We start from the raw sequence: 21,659 nt of genomic DNA, 5'->3' as shown, positions 1-21,659 counted from the left end.
CCAAAACATCCTTCTATGTCATCACCTCCCAGCCCCCCCCCCCCCCCCCCCCTTTAGTCCCCCAAAATGCAGACCTTTACCAGCACAAAGTTTAGGAGACTCTTCACACACATACGCATGGAGATGCAGGATACTTTTAGCACCCGCCCTCTTCTCCTATACGTACATTAACATGCATAGTATAAGACACGCGGTGACAATGATGCATTGCACTGATTGCAAACGCACACACACACACACACACACACACACACACACACACACACACACACACACACACACATACACACACTATCTCAAAAGGCAACCAGGTGTATAATTGAGGGGACCCCACCCCCCCATCCCGAGCCAATGTATGTGTGGTTTTCCTCTGTGATTGTTAGGTGCTGTTCAGACGGACTCCTCCACTCTCTTACAGCAGTTTGTTTTCGTATTACTCTGTTTTCTAGAGAGAGCGAGAGAGAGAGAGAGAGAGAGGAAGAATACACTCCACAGGGCTTACAGCAACTCCTTCTCTATCCAAACATTGGCTGTGTGTCGGGCTGTCCGAGGTGCTGACAAAATGGCCAGTGGGCCCCAGTTCTGGAGCCAAAATGTTGGTTCATGGGTCAGGAAGGAGCCACAAAAAGAGGTTTTGACAGCAGGATTTCCCCCTGTATTTCCAAAAGCACTTTGGTTTTATGCAGCTATTCATCATGACAAATTCATTTTTTTTAGATAAAATAATGGCTTCACACTGTCTATAAATGACCAAAATTACATTGATTTTGGGTTTTTCTCATCATGTCTGCATCCCTCTTTTGCTCTTTTTGAGGTTTATACCTTTTTAGTGTTTCCTTATTTAAGTTGATGGCGTACAGATTGTAAAACCCTCTGAGACAAGTTTACATATCCTTAAGGTGCCTTGTGTAATTATTTATTCGAAAAAGGAGCTTAACTATTCTAAATATAGCTTGTTGTTGAAAATCGTAAATTTCTTTCCGAAGGGACTAGATCTGTTTTTAACTTATTTTGTTTGATTTGAAGATGGTGAAGGGTTTGAATATACTTTATTACTACTTCACCTGTAAATGATCATAATGAAGCTTCAGCTCAAGCCAAAAAGTATATGATCTAATTGTTCAAATTGCAAGTTAAAGAGGCAGTTAGGTATTACAAAAAAGATATCGAAAAACACAGCGTTTGCATATGAATTTTACATTTTAGTAATAAATAAGACACTTTGAGTTCATCCTTAACCAGCTCCCTTTGCAATATTTCCCTTCATGTTTTTCTGAAAAAAGCAGGTGCTTTCTCTGCGGACTGGATCACACCAGATAATGTTCATGGCAGTGTCATCATTTCCAAAACTAGTCTAAACATGGCTTAGCAGGGAACTCCATAACATTTATGCAGGTGCTGTTAATGTTAGGCCAATCTGGCATGATGAGCGTTGGAGTGATTGTCTCGCTGTCTGAGCGCGGCCTCACCTCTGGAGCTGATGGCAGGCTGAGGGGGTTTCACTTCTTTGTAGAATTTGTTTATGTTATTGTTGAATGTCATTTTTTGGCCCCTCAACAGTTAGGGGAGTGAGCAGATAGAGAGTTTGGCCTCTCCTGATATACTGGATCTGACTTTAACAGTATACATAAATGTGTTGTGATATGTCGTGTCTGGTTTAGTTAAGTCATGGGATGGCAAATTAAATCCTGCGGGTTACTTAATGCACTTTTCTCCCGAAGACGACGTGTATCGCAGTTCCACTAGTTTTGGAGTAAGATTTGTGTTCGTTTTCATGAAACAATCCATGGTTTTTGAGACGACTTCCTAATTTAAATTGACTTTGAGTGTTAAGATGTGTAAACTGAATGAGTGGGTTTACATCCGGATTTTTGATGAATAAGTCATTTTCTCAGAATCTAAATATGAATCTAAGTCGAGGATTTTAGGATGCTGCATGTAAAACAAGCCTGCTCACATGCGTTTCTGTACATGCAACTCTATGCGTGTGGGTGAGCATGTATGCACATGAGACTGGTGTGTTGGCTGTGCCCCTGATGCGTGGCTGACTGGTCCCAGTAAGAATGGGAGTTGATATAAACAGGCTTGGTCGTTCCCACGTCTCTGTTTACACTGGGAGACCCCAGAGCAGCACTACCAGAGCACTGGATTCCCTCCACACGGCAAACTCACACACTATCCATCTCTGTCTCATGCAGAAACACTCACTCATAAGTAAACACGTGGAGCATGTGGGCATGCATAACCAGTGTACATGCATCTATGCAGAAATGCTGCCATGCATATTTAAGGCACATATTGTCACTGTCTTATCTCCTCCCGCTTACTGTTATTGTCTAGAGCCCTTTGTGCTTTTATTTTTCGTCATCCCACATGGCTTCTTAATGTGCTGAAGAAACTCAAATTGGTAAAGATGTGACAGAGAGTTCCCACAAAGCCATCAAACCAGTATTGAACTGAGTTTTACAACACGACTACAAAGCCTCTCAAAAGATTTAACTTCGCTGTCTAAGTCCTTTTGAAATGGGCCTGTGATGTACGCCCAACATAAACAGAACACTGGGGTCCTGACAAACACGCCCAGTTTACAGGCAACAATGAGGTCACCCCTGCAGAACATCTCTGCGAAGAGGCATCTGCTGACACGGATGAGTCAAGTTTTTAAAAGAAATGGCATTGTTTTTTTGGAAAACGGAAGACACTAAACAGCCTCGTTTGAGTTTCTTTGGGTGTTTGGAGACAATTGCATATGAATATGAATACCAAAATATCCAGACGTTCAGAAGAAAACACACCTTTTGGGGCCTGGAGATGAATGGATATGTGCCCTCCATTCGCCCATAGGTTGATAATACGATTGCTCCCCAAAGCAAACCTTCATTCATTATTTCTGTGTCATTTGTCATAAGTATAAATAAAAAAAATATTAAAATAAAAACTATTGTTACACTTGCATACATGTACACACATACAAGCACACAAACACAAGTACATTTCCCAGAAGCATGGAAATATGTTTTATCTCTCACTTTGACACAAGCACACACACACAGAGTAGTTACAGTGATAGACCGTCTATTTATTCTTAGACATATCTGCATCTATTAAGACATAAGTGCTCACATCTGTGTGTTTACATGCTGCATCTTATGACCTAATAATAAGAGCATTGTTCCGCTGGGAATATGCTGCCCCAATGATGTGCAGCCCAACAAACTATAAACATACTCCTGCGCCGTGCGTCAGCTGCCTTACAACACACACACACAAACACACACACACCACCATTGCTAGTGGTCTGACTTCCCTAACCTGCTCTAAATCTCAACCGTAATAGTAAACATCTTAGGAAATCTGAACAAGGCCCTTGTGCAGAATGGACATGAATTACAAGGCTATATTTCACCAGGAGAATCCCAGAAGGATTCAATGAGAGGGAAAAGAGTCAATTCAGTAACCAGGGAGGAAGAACAATAATAACAAGGCTGAATCATAAAGAATATATTTTTCTCTTTTGTTTGGGCGCAGGCCAGGAGAGAGAAGTGTTTGCAGTGGTCTTGGCAGAAGAGCTGGCTTACAGGACGCAATGCGTATACAGTATGTGCATAAGCAAACAATAAGTCATGGATATTAACACTCGAAAACACTAAGACTCACACATTTAAATCTGTGTTTCGTTTAAGCACATTTATTTAATAAGGATTATATGTCCTTCTTATCAGATTGACTTTCATGCAGCGTTACATGAAGTAAAGGTCAGTCAAATGAGCTCAAGGAAAAGTCTAATCAACGCGAAACCTCATTAAGTCATGATCAGTCTGCTTAAAAACATCCATTCACTAAATTCATTCATGAGCCACAGAGCGGCTGTGAACTCTCTCATTGATAACACAAACATTCCCAACTGCCTCCAAACTTTACTCCTTCTCCTCTTTTGTAGCCTGTCCAGAATTCCCTGAGGAGTATTTACTGACCAGATGTGCTCACTTTCCTCAGAGATGTACTAATCCACATAGTTTGAATGTCAATAGACCATAAACACTGGGGGGGGAAAAGTTACATATTGTTATCTGGAAATGGTGTTAACATAAGCTTGTTAAGTGTAATATTGGCAAACGTAGATGATCACAAAGGCAAATCTGTGGACACAGAATTTGGCCACGGTCAACAAGCACTTTAACCCTTTGTTGGAATATTTATAACTTTTAATGAGTGAACATTAATTCATCAGTTTACCAATAACATGAATTAGAAATTCCTTCTGCAGGGCATGGTGAGAACAATGTGAGTCGTTGCTTCCTGCAAATTATGTCAAAATACCCTCTTTACCCTCATTGTCCACATGGCGGCGCAAGTTAGAACATTAAACCAACTTATTGGCAGTTATTACTGCTCAAGTCTATCTGTGTAGGCAGTCAGCACTATTTATGAGTTCTCCTGGAGAAAATATTTGTTACCCTATTTAATATTTGATGGGATTAAACATACAACATTGATCATTTGTGCTGCAGGGAGGCATGGCTTTTGCCTAAAATGTGGAAATTCTGGAAAGGTACCTCCAACGAACTTTCTTTTTAGCAATTTTAAAAAAGCGATACGCCCGCAGCGACATGCATGTCTTGTAAAAAATAATCGGCCTTGCTGGCTTTTTAACTTACTATTGTTTTATTTTGAAATGGTTTCTCGGAAATTAGGTATTCTTAAACTCACTAGGTCAATTGATTTTATTTTGAAAAAAACCCAAACCGGAATAGGGTTTGCTCACTGTCCACGGATGGGTCTGTCCTGAATTTTTTTTTTTTTTTTTTACCGTTCACTGAGCTGTTTACGTCTCGGGGTTACTGCACTGAGCTAGCTGATGAGGTAGCTGAATAATTTAAGCAAACATTCCAGATACACACATTTGCCTTTTGCACGCAAACCCAACCGGAAACAGTAAATACCTCGTTATCAGTGTAACGTCAGACAGCTAGCCTTCTAGCTAGCTTAGCTAACAACTTTTCATTCATTACCGCTTGGGCACTCTCTTTGTTGCTAGCTAACGGATAGCTGTGTTCCCAGCGGTAGCGGGGTGTCGTTTATTGTCAGTGATATCGCCACGTTTCAAGTCAGTCCTTGTCGCGATGCTGATCTAGTTTGCGATTCGTAGTTGACAGTCGTTTGTTCGGCTAGCAAAGGGTTTTGCTAGTTTAGCATAAATTCCCTAAACAAGCTTATCAGTTGCGTTACTGTGTAACACAACACTGGGATCAGATGTAACGGCAATACAACTCGCTTTCTGCGGCGAGCTGAACCGAAATCATTAAAACATTTAACGTCAAGTTTTGATGCATTTTATATCGACTTTAGCCTCCAATGTATCATCTGCCTTCTTCTTGGTTGGTGGGTTATAGCTACAGAGCGCTCGGTAACGTATGAGGCTGTATCCCCAGCGGGAAAGCTAACCTTAATAATACATGGTAACAAATAAGGTAGTACCGAAATAAAAAATGTCTACAATTCCGAATTGTGTAACTAAACCACTACTCTAATGTGTTGCAGATGTCTGTGTGATTAGTGTTCGGGAACCACATAGCTGGGGAACCGTATGCATTGGTGCTGCAACTAAGGTAACAAGTTGAGCCCCCGTTCATAACGTTTTTATTCAGGTGTTAAAAACCACGTTTACTAATATGGACTGTATCTGTGTGTTAGTTGAGTGTTGATGTGCAAACTATAAGCGGTGTGAATGTGACTCGTGAAAAAAACAAAAAGGCAGATAGGAAAATAATAAGATAAAAAAAAGAATGCTACGGGGCATTGCATTATAGTCTTTATAAATGTGTGTGAAACGTATTGAATCAAAATTAAACAACAGAAACGTGTTACCCTGACACTTTGTCATTAGTCACTCTCCAGCTCAACTTGTCTCCCTCTCCGTCCGTGAAAAGATGATGGTGGCGTTGATGATAAATGTGTGAGGAGAAAGCTCCCGTGGTCTTGCTGCACCGCACACTTCCTCATGGATTCCAGCAATGACGAGGCACTTGATATCATCATCACCAATGTGGTGGCAACCTTCAGGACCAGGTGCCACCTCAACCTGCGCACCATTGCCTTAGAGGGAAATAATGTCATCTATAAGCCAGAATTTGGGGTAAGGAAGTGAAAGACTGTGAAAGAGCTCCCCTTTTATTGTGATTATGTAAAGCTTTGCTGCATTTATGAAATGGGTCAGTTTGGCAGCATTCAAATTTGACCACTTTTTCTTTTTTCAGAAAGTCCTGATAAAGCTCCGTAAACCCAAAATAACAGCCTCAATCTGGTCCTCGGGGAAAATCATCTGCACAGGAGCAACAAGGTAAGATACTCACACAAACCATTAATTGACTGGAAGTGCAGAAATAATATCTGGACCTGCACATAACAAATGGAGTTGGCTGTTGCCAATGGCCTATTCATTTTCTCTGATGAGAAAAGTGTTGACTGCTGATGTCTTGCCTCCTTATTGTCCGTGTAGGAATGTTACACAACATCAAATGCCAATAATGTGGATGCGATACCATGTGTCCTACCTGTCACAGAGACAGTGCTGACATTACACATCAGAGATATTGATAATCATTTCTGGCAAATCAGCCACCTCAAACTCGATGCCTTTGATTGTTCGTGCCCTGAACTGTTTACGAGGTTCTATTTATGTGTTGCACCTCTTTTGCATGCCACACCATAGAGGTACAGGATGGTGTTTCTAACTTTCACTCTTTGAACTCTTTCTTTTCTTTTGTTCAGTGAGGATGATGCAAAAACGGGTGCTCGCAGGTTAGCACGCGTTCTGCAGAAACTTGGCTTCAAGGTGAGCAAACCTTTTGGTTAACTGCATCATAACAGATGCCACACTTTATTTTTTTGGGGAAAAAGGGCAGACAAATGTATATGAATGCAGAAATAGAGCTTATCTTATCTGTTAGAGGTTCACATTTCCGATTGTCTAGTTCAGGTTCAAGTCGTTGCACCGTTTTACATTCTTACATAATTTTGTAGCAGAAGAAGAAACGTTTTGAAGTGTTGACTCAATTAATAGGCCTATAAGAAAGTATGTGGTGTGGATTTTGGGTGAGGTTTTCACAATCTCATGTGAACTCTCATGTCTCATTTGTCTTAGTTTGGGCTAGTATGCTCAAAGGTTAGTGTAATACGGGTCCATTTGTACCAAGGAGACTAAAGGTTATACTAGGGTAATCCTTAGCCTCACTGAACTTCATTTGCATTCTTATTTGGTTTTAAAGTGTTTTACAACCAGAGGGGTGGACCACGACGCAAGATCAGTGGGGTGGAGAGGCGTAAAGTCTGGCTTCTCTTTTTACACGGCTAGATCGCCATGGTAACTTATTCTGCACACCTATCCAGGTCTGGAGCGGTTCATGCTCACAGTTTCCGATTTGAAAATAAGCGTCTCTGTGCAGGGGGAGAGGGGGCTGAGAGGCCGGATAGATCCGATGGCTTTTCTTGACGACACAGTTTCTAAGAGGAGCCGAGAATAAGTTAACCAAACCTCTCGAGTGATTTCCACGTATCCTCCATGAAGGGACAGTGTCAGATCTAAATGCAACGTTTGAATATGCTGGGTCAGGTTTGAGTCGTAGGTCATCCTGCAGGTTAACTTCCATCTTTGGTTTATGTTTGCTCATATATATCTGCAATATCTGGAGTGATTGCAAATTAGGCCAACTTATAGGTACTGGGTGTTCAACATGAGACCAAGATTGAAAGACAAGAGTGGTCCTCGGATGTGAAATGATACATACATTGACATGTGTGTCTGTCCAGGTGAGGTTTTCAGCCTTCAAGGTTGTGAATGTCCTGGCCGTGTGCTCCATGCCGTTTGCAATCCAACTTATAGACTTCACAAAGAAAAACCGCCCCATTGCCAGGTAATACAGTCCTATACATCACAACCACGATCACCACAATCATTCAAATCATCACTTTCTTTCGTAGCAGCATTTAGAAATGATTTACTATACAGATTTTTTGGACTAGATTTCCTATGTTTTGATGATGCTTATTTTGGTTTATTAGTTTTGAGATATAAACATCAAGAAAAACAGACCACTGTCATAATTATCCACCTTTTTTATTTAAATGTGTATTCAGTTTAGCCTGAGACACCTAGACACATGTATTATAACGTTAATGGGCTTGTTTGCTTTAAGTGATTCAGTATTTGCGCGGACAGGCTGACCTCTAGTGGTGGCAGCACTGGTCAGCACCTTTGGTCCCATAAGCAGACAGAAGATGCTGTGTGTTGGCGTAGTCAGCCTCTGATTCACTTGTTCAAGTGACAACGTATACATGCTGGCATACAGCACGACGCACAACTCTCAAAGCTGCGTATGCACTTGTTTTAAGATATATGTGTACAATACTTAACCCGTGTGTTTGTTTGTTTTTGCCAGTTATGAACCAGAGCTCCATCCTGCTGCCACGTACAGGATCAAACTCATAAAGGCTACTGTACAGGTGTTCTCTACCGGCAGCATCACAGTTACAGGTACCTCTCACACTTCCATTCCTACATGCACACATGCAGACTAAACTCTCTCACCCTCATTTACACACACCAGCTTATAGGATTGAGGTTGTGTTGTTGTAATGCCCTTTTATAGTCTGTTACAACCAGAAAAGCGGCTTGTAAATAACCTAATTCCCCGAGGCATTTTACTCGGGGTGAAATAGTTCATGCCCTCTTTATATGTCGTGCATCAGGCTGAACTTGACCCAAACTACGTTGTGATGGTACCGGCTATTCTGCATATGTCTGTATGTGGGATTTCTTGCCATATTTTGCTGTTAATTGTACTCAAAGCTTATTCTAATGCTTTCATCCCTATCCCCTGCTTCAGGACCAAATGTGCAGAATGTGGCCACAGCTGTTGAGCAGATCTACCCACTGCTGTTCGAGTGTAAGAGACCCCTCTGCAAATAGAAGAGCAAGTGGAAGGAAGAGCAAGTGGAAGGAGGAGCAACGAAAGACAGAGAAGGCGTGACAGATTTGTTCGCTACAAGTGAGGAAGCACCTTATCCTCGGATTTACTCGCTTGATTTTTATGGCTCGCTGGGCAACAGCCTCAAACTTCAAACAGGATCAACAGACTGGACGTCACCTGGATGAAATAAAAAAAAAACTAAAAAAAAAAAACTTCAACAACCCCAGTTGGAGTCTTACAATTTCCCCTCTCCCAAAAAATGTATTGTTGTTGTGGATTGTGTGACTTTGGGGATTTTAACGTCTTTTTTAAACATCAAGTTCTTCAGGGGAAAACTGGTTTGACAAAGCTGACATGAAACTGAAGCTCGAGGCATTTGTTTGCGCTCACTCTAATATTTGTCTCTGAGCATTTTTTGCATGGACACAGAAAGACCAGTTTTTTAACCGTCTTTACCATTTCAATGCTTAGAAGTTGTGTAACTATTGCGAAGAGTCAACACTGTCGGTTGGACACTACGCCGTTAGCCCTCTATACAGGACGTGGTCACATCTGCTACTCCGTCCATGGCTCGTTTTGTAGACGTGTTAACGCAAATACGAGGCATCCACTGTATTCCCCATATTTCTGCCCAAAGAGAAAAACAACCGTCTAACCGTAGACTAAGTCTTGACTGTTACGCGTGTACGCAAAGTAAGAGCAGGTCCTGTTGCAGATGGACATATCCACTCACAATATACATTCATCTGATTTTAATTGTTGGCTTCTCACATGTCCTTACTTAGTTTGGTTAGCTCACGATAAATGTGTTTGTGACATTGGATCAGAATGGACACAAATTTTCTAATTTAATTTACTGTCATTTCCTAACAATAGTTTTAAACACACGGTAAAGATGAAATCTCTATTCCTTTTTTTTTTAGGTCGGGAAATGTACAGACCAAGATTGCTGTCCTAAATGTTTTGAAATGTAATGAAAACTTATGGAAGGGGTTATTAGGGGATATTTTATGTTTCAGGTGGTGTGTTGAGCCACAGATCCCTAACTCGCTTTCACTTAAGCCAACTTCTGGCTACTGGACTAGCCAGATGCTGTCTAAAGGGAAAGACGGATGCTTGATACCAACCAGTAGCTGTCTTTCACTCAACACAGCTCCTGGTTAGTCCCAGGCTAAAGTTAAGACAAGTCGAGGCATATAGTTCAGGAATATAGTTCTTAAACACTGTCCAGAATTGCTGCATGGGAACAAGACAAAGTAAGAGACCACTCAGTGAGAAAATGGATGGTAATGTTTAAGTAAAGGACTCAAAATTACAATTGCATCAAGTCATACAAAGTTTTATGGCAGTTAATTCATCTGAGTTTTTCAAGGAACCATGCAGTGTTCAAAGAGCCCATGCTTCTAGTATTAGCCAGTACCTTAACTGTCTAGGAAGAAGAAGAAAAACACCTTTGTAGAATATAATTTTCATAAACAACAAAAAACAATGTTTAAGTGTTTTTAAATGTGAAAACCTAATGACAGGCAACGTAGATGTATGTATGGGATCTGATGGAAAAGATGTTGATAAAACAAAAAACTTGGACATGTCTCAAGTATGTGGGATGGACTTTTTGAACCAGTGTCAACTGAGCATTTGTGACATTTGTTCAGAATTTTGTATTTTGTATAAAAATAAAGGTTCATTATAAAACGCCACCGTGGGATTATGTCCTCTCGTTTTGCTTTTTCCTGATTACAGGTGGAGTGAAGCCGAGCTTGTTCAGTGCGACATTACAAATACGTTTTTACGTTTCTTCCGACGTGAAGATGTATGTAAAAGATGATGATATCAAAGTACATATATTAAAATGGTCACGCAGAATGGTCATTCTTTCTTGCAGTAAACATCCCTCTTGTTAATCCCATAAATTTGATTTCAGCATCACAGACACAAAGTAACAGAAACAAACATCCCTCTCTTTCTATACTTCTTTTTACGCTCCAACACTGGTTTTACAGTCCAATATTTCTACTAGATCTGATGAATTCAGTATTTCTTTGCTTGACTGCTTGCTTGTAGTGTTGATTCATTATTCATGTTGTTATTGTTTGATCCCATAAGATGTAAAGAAGGAGACACCTGTGGCCTTTCACCATGTATCTGTCGTCATGTAGATGGCGGTAGCCATACTGTATGGAGACAAGTGTGTTCTGCAGCATGACTGGTTTGAGCCCTGTTCATGTTACTCCATTACATACAAGAGGGAGCAGCATATAAATAATGGTAATGGTAAAGGAAATCATTTGAAACCCAAAGAATGTTACATACACAGACATTTGAAGTGATTAGCGTCTAATCATTCCAGTTTGTAAATGTAAATAATGTCTGACATCACAATGTCATGTCAACATGGAAAAGAAAACTAAAAGGATGTAGTAGGAAAGTCTATAGTCAATTCTATCCTGGCCTTGAGTAAAGATTATACAGCATTATTGGAGCTGTGTTTTTAAATATGGACATAATGACTCAATTAATATTATTATATAATATATATTTTATAAAATTAAATATATTTCATTATATAAATATGTTCAATCCCTATTGTTATCTTTTCTACTGCCTTTTTAACTAGCAATCGTGAACCCTGAGATATCTTCGTTTGAGCAAATTCACATAATACTTCTCCGTGATTGAATTATTTCCTTTATATGCAATTTCCACGATCCCTTTCTAGCATGTAGCAAGAAGGAACTATATGACAAAGATGTCAATATAGGAATCAGCTGGGAATCCGGGGATGCACAGGTGTGGGTTGGATGTATGAGTTGTACTCCAACGTCTTAACAGTGCTAACATATTGTCCTTATTGGCCCTTCGCTCTCCACTGTCCTTCAGGTGAGGTGTTCCGTTGTGGTCCGTTAAAAAAAAAGTCTCTCTCCGTGGACGTGCTGCTGCTGATCTGGCTCTCCCGAAGCAATCCACTCCGCAAATCAGTTTACTGGACGCACTGACAACATTAAGATCACGTAAAAGCTGCCATTTATTTCTTCGCTAGCTCTTTCGATATCTCCTCCAGCGTGCGACCTTTGGTCTCCGGGACACAGAAGATGACGAACACCAGTAGAACAAAGCTCATGGCGGCGTAGAGGAACATCATATTGGCCACGCCAATCTTTTCTAGAAAAACAACAGCAAAGAAATGGGTCATCAAATGACTGCACGTGACCTCAGGCAGCATAGGTGTATGTTTTGCTGGCTGTGACCGAGCCTCCTCATTAGTATGCATGGTTGGCTCAATTGGCTACAGATGCTGTAATGAAGTTTACAGGTAGTTCACAAGTAAGAACGCTCGGACTTGCAGCTCAACCCTAAAAAAGGTTTTGTCTTCAAAAAGTAAACAAATGAAACCAGTTTAGCACGGAATCTCTGGCTATAAAGGTTATGGAGTTTGCTAGTTGTTGTAACAAACATTTCATACATTTGCCTTTTATTGACAGAATATGAAAGTGAAGAGCATGCAGCTGTGTAATGGTTAAAAAGTGTGTTTACAAAAACAGAAATGGATCTACTAGTGAATATGTTCCCGAGTTGCAGAGACAGTTTTACGTAAAATTATACCACAATTAACTTGAACCTACATTTATTAATTATAACTAATATCACACACTCACCTGTAATTGTGAGGAAGGTCATAGAGATGAGCAGGTTAGTGGCCCAGTTTACAGCCGACACCACAGAAACAGCCCTGCCTCTGATTCCCATTGGGAAGATCTCACTGAGCACCACATACACCACTGGAAAGAAAAGAAAACACATAGACACATGTTCAAGGGTGGAAGTGACCATGGTTAATAAGGCATCAGACAAATAACATGATCCAGAATACAATTATACAATTTTGATATTTAACAATTATGTATGGGGAGGTGAAGGGTCCACACTTCTTGATCTGGGAAACTGGAGCGTTTCTGTATGTATGTATGTATGTATGTATGATAACCATTGCTGCACTTTGCACTTCACAGCACGACGTGCTATTAGCTGCAGCCATGGGAACCAAATAAACCAGACACTCCCCTTAGATGACAAATAGTAATACAACATTGGGAAGTGTGAACACACTATGTGTGTGTGTGTGTGTGTGTTGGTTTATGTGCACACAGGTAGTGGGTAAATAAAGCTGAATGATTTGGTGCTTACTTGGCCCGAGGCTAATGGAGAAGGCTGCCACATACACCAGCAAGCTGATCAATGACGCCCACTTCAGTAAGGAAGACCCTCCTCCATAAGTCCTTCCTCCTATTGACTCCAGGATCCCATCATCTTCTCTGTTAGTCCGCTGTGACTCCTCACTGTTCCACTGGTAGGGGAGGTCAGTTGAATAAATGTCACTGTTTTCCAGGCCTATCGAGGTTTCGTTTAAATCCCACGGTGCATGCGTGTGATTTATTATCGTGTGACTTTTACACAGGCTGGTGAGGTTAGTGTGGCTTTGAAGTGTCAATGCACCAAGTGCAAGTAGCGATATTCCCATTGCGACAGCACCCCCACACAAAAAGCTCTTGGGTCCCACGCTGTCGACCAGCAACACGGCTGGGATGGTGCCAACTACTTTGACCACTCCGAACCCTGTGGAGGCCAAGGTGGCTGCGGCGTCACTGTTGAAGCCCACACTGCGGAGAAGTGGTGAAGCGTAGGAGAGGATGTTGGGCTGACCAGTGGCCTGCTGAAGGAAGACTAGGGTCACACCTGTTAGTAGGCGAGAACGCAAGTTGGCCTTGGTACTGAACACCTCCAAGAAACTATGCTCTGATTCCTCTTTCAGTCCTGTACTGATGGCTGCGAGCTCCTTTTCCACATGCTCCTGAACCCCACCTCTCAGCCTGGCCAGCACTATCCTGGCCTGCTCCACTTTACCCTGGCTAACCAGGAAGCGTGGACTCGGTGGGAGGAACACGAGGACACCGATCTGCAGCAGCGCTGGGGCGATTACTAGTCCAAATGTATACGTCCAGCCATAGGGCAGAGTGGCAAAGGCGTAGCTACAGCCGAATCCCAGCATTACACCCACAACCAACATAAACTCGTACAGCGTCACCAGCAGACCCCTCCGCTCCATCGGCGAGATCTCCGCAATGTACAGACACGCTCCTGTCCCTGACAGCGATGTTCCCATGCCGACGATCACCCGGCCCAGCGTGAGAGCAATAAGCGAGGTGGCTGCGATGAGCAAGATGCTCCCCCCGACCACCAGGGCCGCGCTCAGGAGCAAAGAGCAGCGCCGGCCGTAGCGATCCAATATATGACCTCCAGCCAGGCAGATGAGGAGAGCGCCGAGCAGGTAGGAGCTGACCAGCAGTTCTTGTTCTCGGCAGGAGAGGGAGAGGAGGCCCCGCAGCTGCAGCAGGACTCCAGAGGTTATGCCTATTTCATAGCCCAGCATCAGGCCGCTCAGAGAGGCCACTCCAGCTGCAACCAGCACCAGCCGGATGCTGCCTGGAGAGAGGGAGGATATAAGATAACAGCGCAAAAACAAAATGCCTGGTCCCAATGTCCATACTCGAGAGTTTGCTAAATTGTCCCATAAGAGCAGACACAAACAAGTTGACAAGTTCAAAGACGGTGTCTAGTTTTGACTGTGTCAAATCAAGGGTGGGTCATGTATTTTTTTTAATCCTCTTTACATAACAACAGCAATCAGTGAAAACCCTGCTGAGTATCTCTCTGCCGCTATGGCTTACTTTTATTGTTTTACACAGTGTGTTTGGCAAACGAATGGAACAACCGGTACATCCACTCCTGTACTTGCTAACCGGGTAGACAGCTTGGTGAGTAATTTTGTTGATGGCAAGATTTTTTACGATTGCTTGTATAAACCACCTGCTTGTTTTTGACTTGGAATGAAGTTTGTTCTATGACGCATTATAGCCCATTGGTTGAAGCCTAAATGAATGTGACCACCAACGCTAATCACGGTGTTCCACAAGGTTCTGTGCTTGGACCAATTTTATTTACTTCCTTTGGGCAATATTATCAGGAAACACTCCACAAACTTTCATTGTTATGCAGAAGATACTCAATTATATCTATCGATCAAACCAGAAGAGACCAACCGGCTCGCTAAACTTCAAGCATGTCTTAAAGACATAAAAACATGGATGACCTGCAACTTCCTGATGTTAAACTCAGATAAAACTGAAGTTATTTTACTCGGCCCTGAACACCTCAGAGATTCTGTAGATGGCATTGCCCTGGCATCCAACACCACTGTAAAGAATCTCAGCGTTATCTTTGATCGGGACTTGTCCTTTAACTCCCACGTTAAGCAAATCTCAAGGACTGCATTTTTTCATCTACGTAAAATCAGACACATCTTGTCTCAAAGCGATGCAGAAAAACTGGTTCACGCGTTTGTTACTTCTAGACTGGATTACTGCAACTCCTTATTATCAACCTGCTCTAATAAATCTCTTAGGTCCCTCCAGTTAATCCAGAATGCTGCAGCTCGTGTACTCACAAAAACTAAGAAAAGAGATCACATTACTCCTGTATTAGCTGCTCTGCACTGGCTCCCTGTAAAATCAAGAATCACATTTAAAATTCTTCTCCTCACCTACAAAGCCTTGATTGGTGATGCACCATCATATCTTAAGGAGCTTGTAGTACCATATTGCCCCACTAGAGAGCTGCGCTCACTAAATGCGGGGCTACTTGTGGTTCCTAGAGTCCTAAAAAGTAGGATGTGAGCCAGAGCCTTCAGTTATCAAGCTCCTCTTTTATGGAACCAGCTTTTATGGGCAGACACAGTCACCACGAGTAGACTTCAGACTTTCCTCTTTAACAGCACTTAAAGATAGTTAGGCCCCATATTTAGGGCTGGCTCAGGTTTACCCTGGTCCAGTCCTTAAATATGCTGCTATAGGCCTAGGCTGCTGGGGGACATCTTAGGAGAGTTTTTCCTGATCCGATGTAAGGTCCTGGGACAGGTATGTTGTATGTGTACAGATTGTAAAGCCCTCTGAGGCAAATGTGTAATTTGTGAAAAACTTAATTTAATTTAATTAATAATGATCATTTTGGGGGAGTGGCTTTAGAGGGAAGCTTGAAGGGAGGGGCTGTCTGTGTTGCTGACTTGGCAACTTTCTAGCAAAATGTTGAAACTTTTGGAGCTGATGTTTCTTGCAAATTTAACTGGAAAAGAGTTGTCAAAACTTGGCTACGTTTTTTGGTTGTGTACCTTCTAAATTGAGCTTACTCTTGCTGGTCTCTGCAATGTGGCCGACCCCAGCTTTAATAAGTTTTGTAAACATATTAAACGCACAATATACAGGTAACTATTATATTCAGAAAGTGGGGGGTGGTCAAAGGTCACAGTTTGACATTATTAAAGGCCACAACATGATATCATAATGATATCGTAATTGATTTGAAGGAACCGGATGCCGTAACTTTTGGTAGGGTCACAGCTTTTCTCCCCCAACCATGAAGTCGCTTTAAAAGTGCTGACTGTGCTGAATTAGAGGTCAGACGTTCACAAGAAGAATGCTGAGGCAATCTTGTAAGTCATTGTGTGCGTGTGTGTCTGTGTGTATAAGGGGTTTAAGCCTGAAGGCTTTATCTTGCATGTATCACTGTGAGCTAACAGATATTCCGTATCATTAGAGAGATAGGAATGAAAAACATCTGAATGAATCAAAACTGATGAGCTTAGCATGTACAAATGTGTATATATATTGATATATTTGAACTGTTATAAGGTGCATGACCTTTTGATATTGATATGTCATAAACCTCATAATTGTACTCATTTTGCTATATTGCTGAAGTAATTGAATGATGGTTATTGTTTAAACCTTTTAAAGTCTGTTTTTATAATAGACTCTAGACTTTACTTCATTGCAATTGTCCTAATAATCATGCAAGTGAGAATTGTTGTTTTTGTTTGCATGTAATTCTCATGGCGCAACATGCAAGAAAAACAGAGATGCAGTTGCAAACTGCAGGGTCCCGTACAGTAATTTGCTTTGACTGTTGCACTTCATACCCCTCTCTCAATACTTTTCCATAACAGGCATTATGTATGAATGGGATTGCAATGTTCAACATGTTAAGACGGTACTCTCTTGTATTGAGTCTTTCAGCTACTGCGTCACCGACTTGTATTTACTTTTCTCTTTGGGGTTTCTTCCTAAAACGTTTAACACTGGAGAGCATCTTGCAACGACAATATTTTGGTAATAAACTTTTTGAATGTTTGTTCTGCCACAAAACAGCTAGGGCTGAATCATACCAATACCCAGAATTGTCAGTTTAAATCCTGTTTGGGATTGTAACTGTATGGTATTTTCAGTGCGTAGTTTGGTCCTTGGTCCTGATCAACTCCCAGAAACTATGCTCTTGTTCCTCTGTAAGTCCTGTCCTGTTTCACATGCTCTATTCCGTCCATGCACTAGATTTAATACGTGCCCTTTGACGAGTTGTTTGTGATGAATGCATGTGACACTTTTGGTATAATGCCAGCAAGGTCAGAGTGACCCAGGACACAGGCTTATAATTAGTTTTGGGCTTTATCATAAATCACTGGCTAAGAAACAGTTAATGTGAAGAAGTTCAAAGTGCAGCAAATGACATTCTAGTTATAATCTAATTATCTGTTCCAGGACCTGGTTTACTTATACATCGGGATAGCTTTGCTGTGCAAAATCCTGCAAGGGACTTTTTAACATCAGTCCAAGTTCCAGATTTCAGGGAGGTCAGGTATACCCTCACTAAACATAAAAAAATGTATTAACAAGTAACCTTTTAACAAAACAAGGCGACTACTTGTTAACATGTCATTTTATCTGATAAGAAAATGACGCTTCCCTCTGTCTTTACCTGTGCCTCTTTGATGCTCCAGTGACTGGGCCTCAGAGGGGTCAGAGCTCAATTTCGTGGTCTCACTGTTGGCGTCCATGTCAACCACCTCTAACAGTAGACCTTGATAAAACAGATACAAACCAACACATTCAAAACAAAGAAATATAATTAATTATGCAAAATAAACATGAAACCATCTGACAGATTCTCCCCTAGTGCCCATAGACACATCTGATGCTGAAATACTTCCCTGACATGACAGACTTGATATTTTAATTAATACAAAATCCTGCATACGGAGTTAGACAGTCCCTTCCTAAAAAATACTCTCACACCAGTTATGAGCTGTGTGTTGATGGACACTGCACCATTCTTCAAGAGGGAAACGATCTCCTTCTATGGGGATGGAGATGATGGAAATCTACCTGATGAACGTTTTTATTTCTAGTGCCACTATATATGACACTATTATATTGCGAAAGTATTGCAAAGGTATACCCTACTTATATATATATATGTATATGTATTTTTTTTTTATTTCTAGTGCCACTATATATGACACTATTATACTTGCAAAAGTATTGCAAAGGTATATATATATATATATATATATATATATATATATATATATATATATATATACCTTTGCAATACTTTATAAGTAGGGTATACCTTTGCAATACTTTTGCAAGTATAATAGTATAATATATATATATATATATATATATATATATAAACATGTTTATCTACAAAACAGCTTTTTGTGTGTTAACAATAGAAGCCAAAGTTCTTAAATGTTAACTAGCTAATTGTCTTAATACAAGCATCCAGTTATCCAAAGCCCATCGGTATTAATATCGGGTCACTTCCCCACAGCAGCAGCAGCATCTCATGGTCATCAGATATATATATATATATATATATATATATATATACCTTTGCAATACTTTATAAGTAGGGTATACCTTTGCAATACTTTTGCAAGTATAATAGTATAATATATATATATATATATAAACATGTTTATCTACAAAACAGCTTTTTGTGTGTTAACAATAGAAGCCAAAGTTCTTAAATGTTAACTAGCTAATTGTCTTAATACAAGCATCCAGTTATCAAAAGCCCATCGGTATTAATATCGGGTCACTTCCCCACAGCAGCAGCAGCATCTCATGGTCATAATTGATATATTCATATGTTATGACTGACACTTCAGAGATTTTAGTTTGAGTTGTCTGTCCATGACTTGAGCTACAATGTTGCACGGTCATTTTTGTGGAACCCAGAAACCAAAGACCACCGAGGTAAACACAACTTCTTTATAAACGTATTCAAATGTAGCAGCACTCGTTGTGACACTATGACTTCAAATGTGAGCTTGTCCACTATTTTACTTCAAACTTAAGCCAATGTCGCTTCATGAAAAGTATAATTGTCGGCTACGTATTACAAACATGTGACACTTCCGTACCTGACAACCCAGCGGTGTCTCCTGTTGTTATCTGAAATTCGTGGATACCGGTCGTTCGCTTTCTTTCTAGCTTTACTTCTTACTCTCAACTCTTCTTCTTCTCATGTCGGTGCACGCACGCGACCTGTTTTGCTAAAGCACTTATTTAGCCCCGCCCATGTCTTCCTTAACCACCAATAAGAGACGTGTATGGAGTCTCGTATTGCCGGACAAAGATCCTTATTGGTCCACACGTGACATGATCTGTAGTTCAATGTATTTGTAATGGAACAGTGTGGCTAATATGTATCATTTGTGTTACAGTATGGAGAGCATAAGCATATCTGTCTCTGTGCTGTTTTGTTGTTAGAAAGGATTGTGACGCGTTTTCTTTGGAGTGATCGTCACTTTAAAGTGACCAGTGATCAAATACACCTGCATCAATAATGGTCTTTTTCTCATACTGCATGTAAACAAACAGGGTGGCCACCTGCTGTTTTGCTCGGTTCCCATGTCCCATTTCTATGAATGCTGCAGGGCTGAGCTCTCACACCTGTCCTGCAGCTTCACAGATGACAGAATGTATCCGTGTGTGCCTGCAACACTTTGTGCTTGTCCCTCCATTCTGGAGATGCATTTAGATATTCAGTCATGACCTATGGTGACCTGTTTCTGATCTGTCATTTCATCCTCAGTTAACTTTGCGTGTGTGTAAGTGTGTGTTATGTAACAAGTAACCAAGATAACTAGGGTGTCCTATCTGTTGAATACTGGTCTAAAATATATTATATAACTATGTGGCAACGTACCTTGGATAATGATCCTATAGAAAGTAATTTCTTATATTGGTTTAGCCCTACTTCATTACCTTATAGGAATGCAGTGTCTAATCAGGGACACAACTACGCTGCACTAAGTTAAACACACTTTGTCATGGCAAAGGCTTCTTTTTTCTTTTTCTTCTTAATGTAAGACAATCACAGATTTACTCAGTCAGCGGGAACATATTAGCAGACATATTGATGGTTTAAAGGTCAAACCGGCATAATGTTGTTACATACAAATATAAACAAATTAATCAATGGATTTTCTTTTTTTTTAATTTGCCAAACCACAGTGTAAAAACACTGCATTACAAGTCAACCCTACTATATTAAAAATCATACGTGGCTCTACAATTAAACATCCTGAAGTAAGCTATTGTAACGAGTAAAAAGTCAAACAGTGCCATCTGGTGAAACTCCTGTTACGTCACATCGAGTGGTACTCAACCCATAAACCAGAGATGCACCACCAATATATATCCATCCATCCATCCATTTTCAATACCGCTTATCCTCATTAGGGTCGCGGGGGCGCTGGAGCCTATCCCAGCTGACATAGGGCGAAGGCAGGGGACACCCTGGACAGGCCGCCAGTCCATCGAGGGCAACCAATATATATATATATATATATATATATATATATATATATATATATATATATATATATATATATATATATATATATATATATTAGAAAGGTTTATTTAATCAATATATAGGACATAGGACAATAAAGATAATTATTAATTGTGGTAACACCATAAAAGCACTTTAAAAAAACAGTATAACATTTGCCGAAAAGTAAAAATTGAAAGTCCTACCTAGTATTGTTAGTAGTTAGATATGTCATAATAGGTTGTATTAACTGAGTTGTATTAACTGATACTGATTTAAAAAATCATAGTATAGTGGTATGTAAAAAAGTCTCATCAAAGAGTTGTAGTTTTATGTCGTAAGAAATGTCACAAAATGTCATAAAAAATATAATAAAGTATATTGTGTGAAATATCATAAAAAATGTAAATTTCTGTAAGTCATTTAAAATATCATAAATGAATCGCAGTCGATGTGAAATCCCGGGAAAGAAGATGTTGTATGTACAGATCGTAAAGCCCTCTGAGGCAAATTTGTGATATACAATTTAATTTAATCGAATATTAAATCATAATTAATCAATTAATTATTATTAATTAATTCATTATTTTGATTAATTAATTAAATATGATAAAACATATAATTAAGGCCGTAAATAAGCAATAATACAGCATGGCATAAACAATGTTGTGAACGTTTTTTCTGTGGTAAAAAAGGTTATGAATAAATGTCTCATTATTGTATACTGTTAAAATGTCATAAAAAAGTGAAAGTATTGTATGATGTAAAGAAAATTAAAAAAGTCACAGTAGTATATTTCAGGAAAAATATATAATTAAAAGTTGTATTATTGTGTTAAAGATTTCATAAAAAGTCTGAAAATGTATGCGATATCATTACAGGCATAGATGAAGATGAAGAAGATGAATGTTTCCTGTATTAACATATATTAAAGATAATAAGTAATTGAGTGTTGAA

The 21,659-nt window shown here is 40.1% G+C and overlaps 2 protein-coding genes across 6 annotated transcripts; one reads left to right on the top strand and one right to left on the bottom strand.

The window, feature by feature from the left end:
- The first annotated feature begins 4,737 nt into the window (after nucleotides 1–4,737).
- On the top strand, nucleotides 4,738–10,669 carry tbpl1 (TBP-like 1). Of its 5 annotated transcripts, none has more exons than XM_034527779.1 (8): nucleotides 4,738–4,863; nucleotides 5,542–5,609; nucleotides 5,931–6,136; nucleotides 6,258–6,340; nucleotides 6,772–6,835; nucleotides 7,810–7,913; nucleotides 8,439–8,533; nucleotides 8,886–10,669. In XM_034527779.1, the coding sequence occupies exons 3-8, from the start codon at nucleotides 6,002–6,004 to the stop codon at nucleotides 8,966–8,968; spliced, it is 564 nt and encodes a 187-aa protein (XP_034383670.1). In that variant the 5' UTR covers nucleotides 4,738–4,863; nucleotides 5,542–5,609; nucleotides 5,931–6,001; the 3' UTR covers nucleotides 8,969–10,669. The 5 variants fall into 5 exon arrangements, with proteins under 5 accessions (XP_034383670.1, XP_034383673.1, XP_034383672.1 ...); XM_034527782.1 differs by having other exon boundaries at nucleotides 4,743–4,863; nucleotides 5,888–6,136; XM_034527781.1 differs by having other exon boundaries at nucleotides 4,752–4,863; nucleotides 5,899–6,136.
- Nucleotides 10,670–10,764: 95 nt separating this feature from the next.
- On the bottom strand, nucleotides 10,765–19,392 carry slc2a12 (solute carrier family 2 member 12). Its single transcript, XM_034527778.1, has 5 exons — nucleotides 19,285–19,392; nucleotides 17,832–17,933; nucleotides 13,155–14,450; nucleotides 12,626–12,748; nucleotides 10,765–12,131 (listed from the first exon to the last, which is right to left on the bottom strand). Exons 2-5 carry the CDS (start codon nucleotides 17,908–17,910, stop codon nucleotides 11,995–11,997), a joined length of 1,635 nt encoding a protein of 544 aa, XP_034383669.1. The 5' UTR covers nucleotides 17,911–17,933; nucleotides 19,285–19,392; the 3' UTR covers nucleotides 10,765–11,994.
- Between the last annotated feature and the right edge of the window lie 2,267 nt (nucleotides 19,393–21,659).

The sequence above is a fragment of the Cyclopterus lumpus genome, chromosome 24, assembly GCF_009769545.1.
Source record: "Cyclopterus lumpus isolate fCycLum1 chromosome 24, fCycLum1.pri, whole genome shotgun sequence".
Lineage (NCBI taxonomy): Eukaryota > Metazoa > Chordata > Actinopteri > Perciformes > Cyclopteridae > Cyclopterus > Cyclopterus lumpus.
Note: the sequence above shows the minus strand (reverse complement) of the source record. Positions and strands in the feature narration are given on the sequence as shown.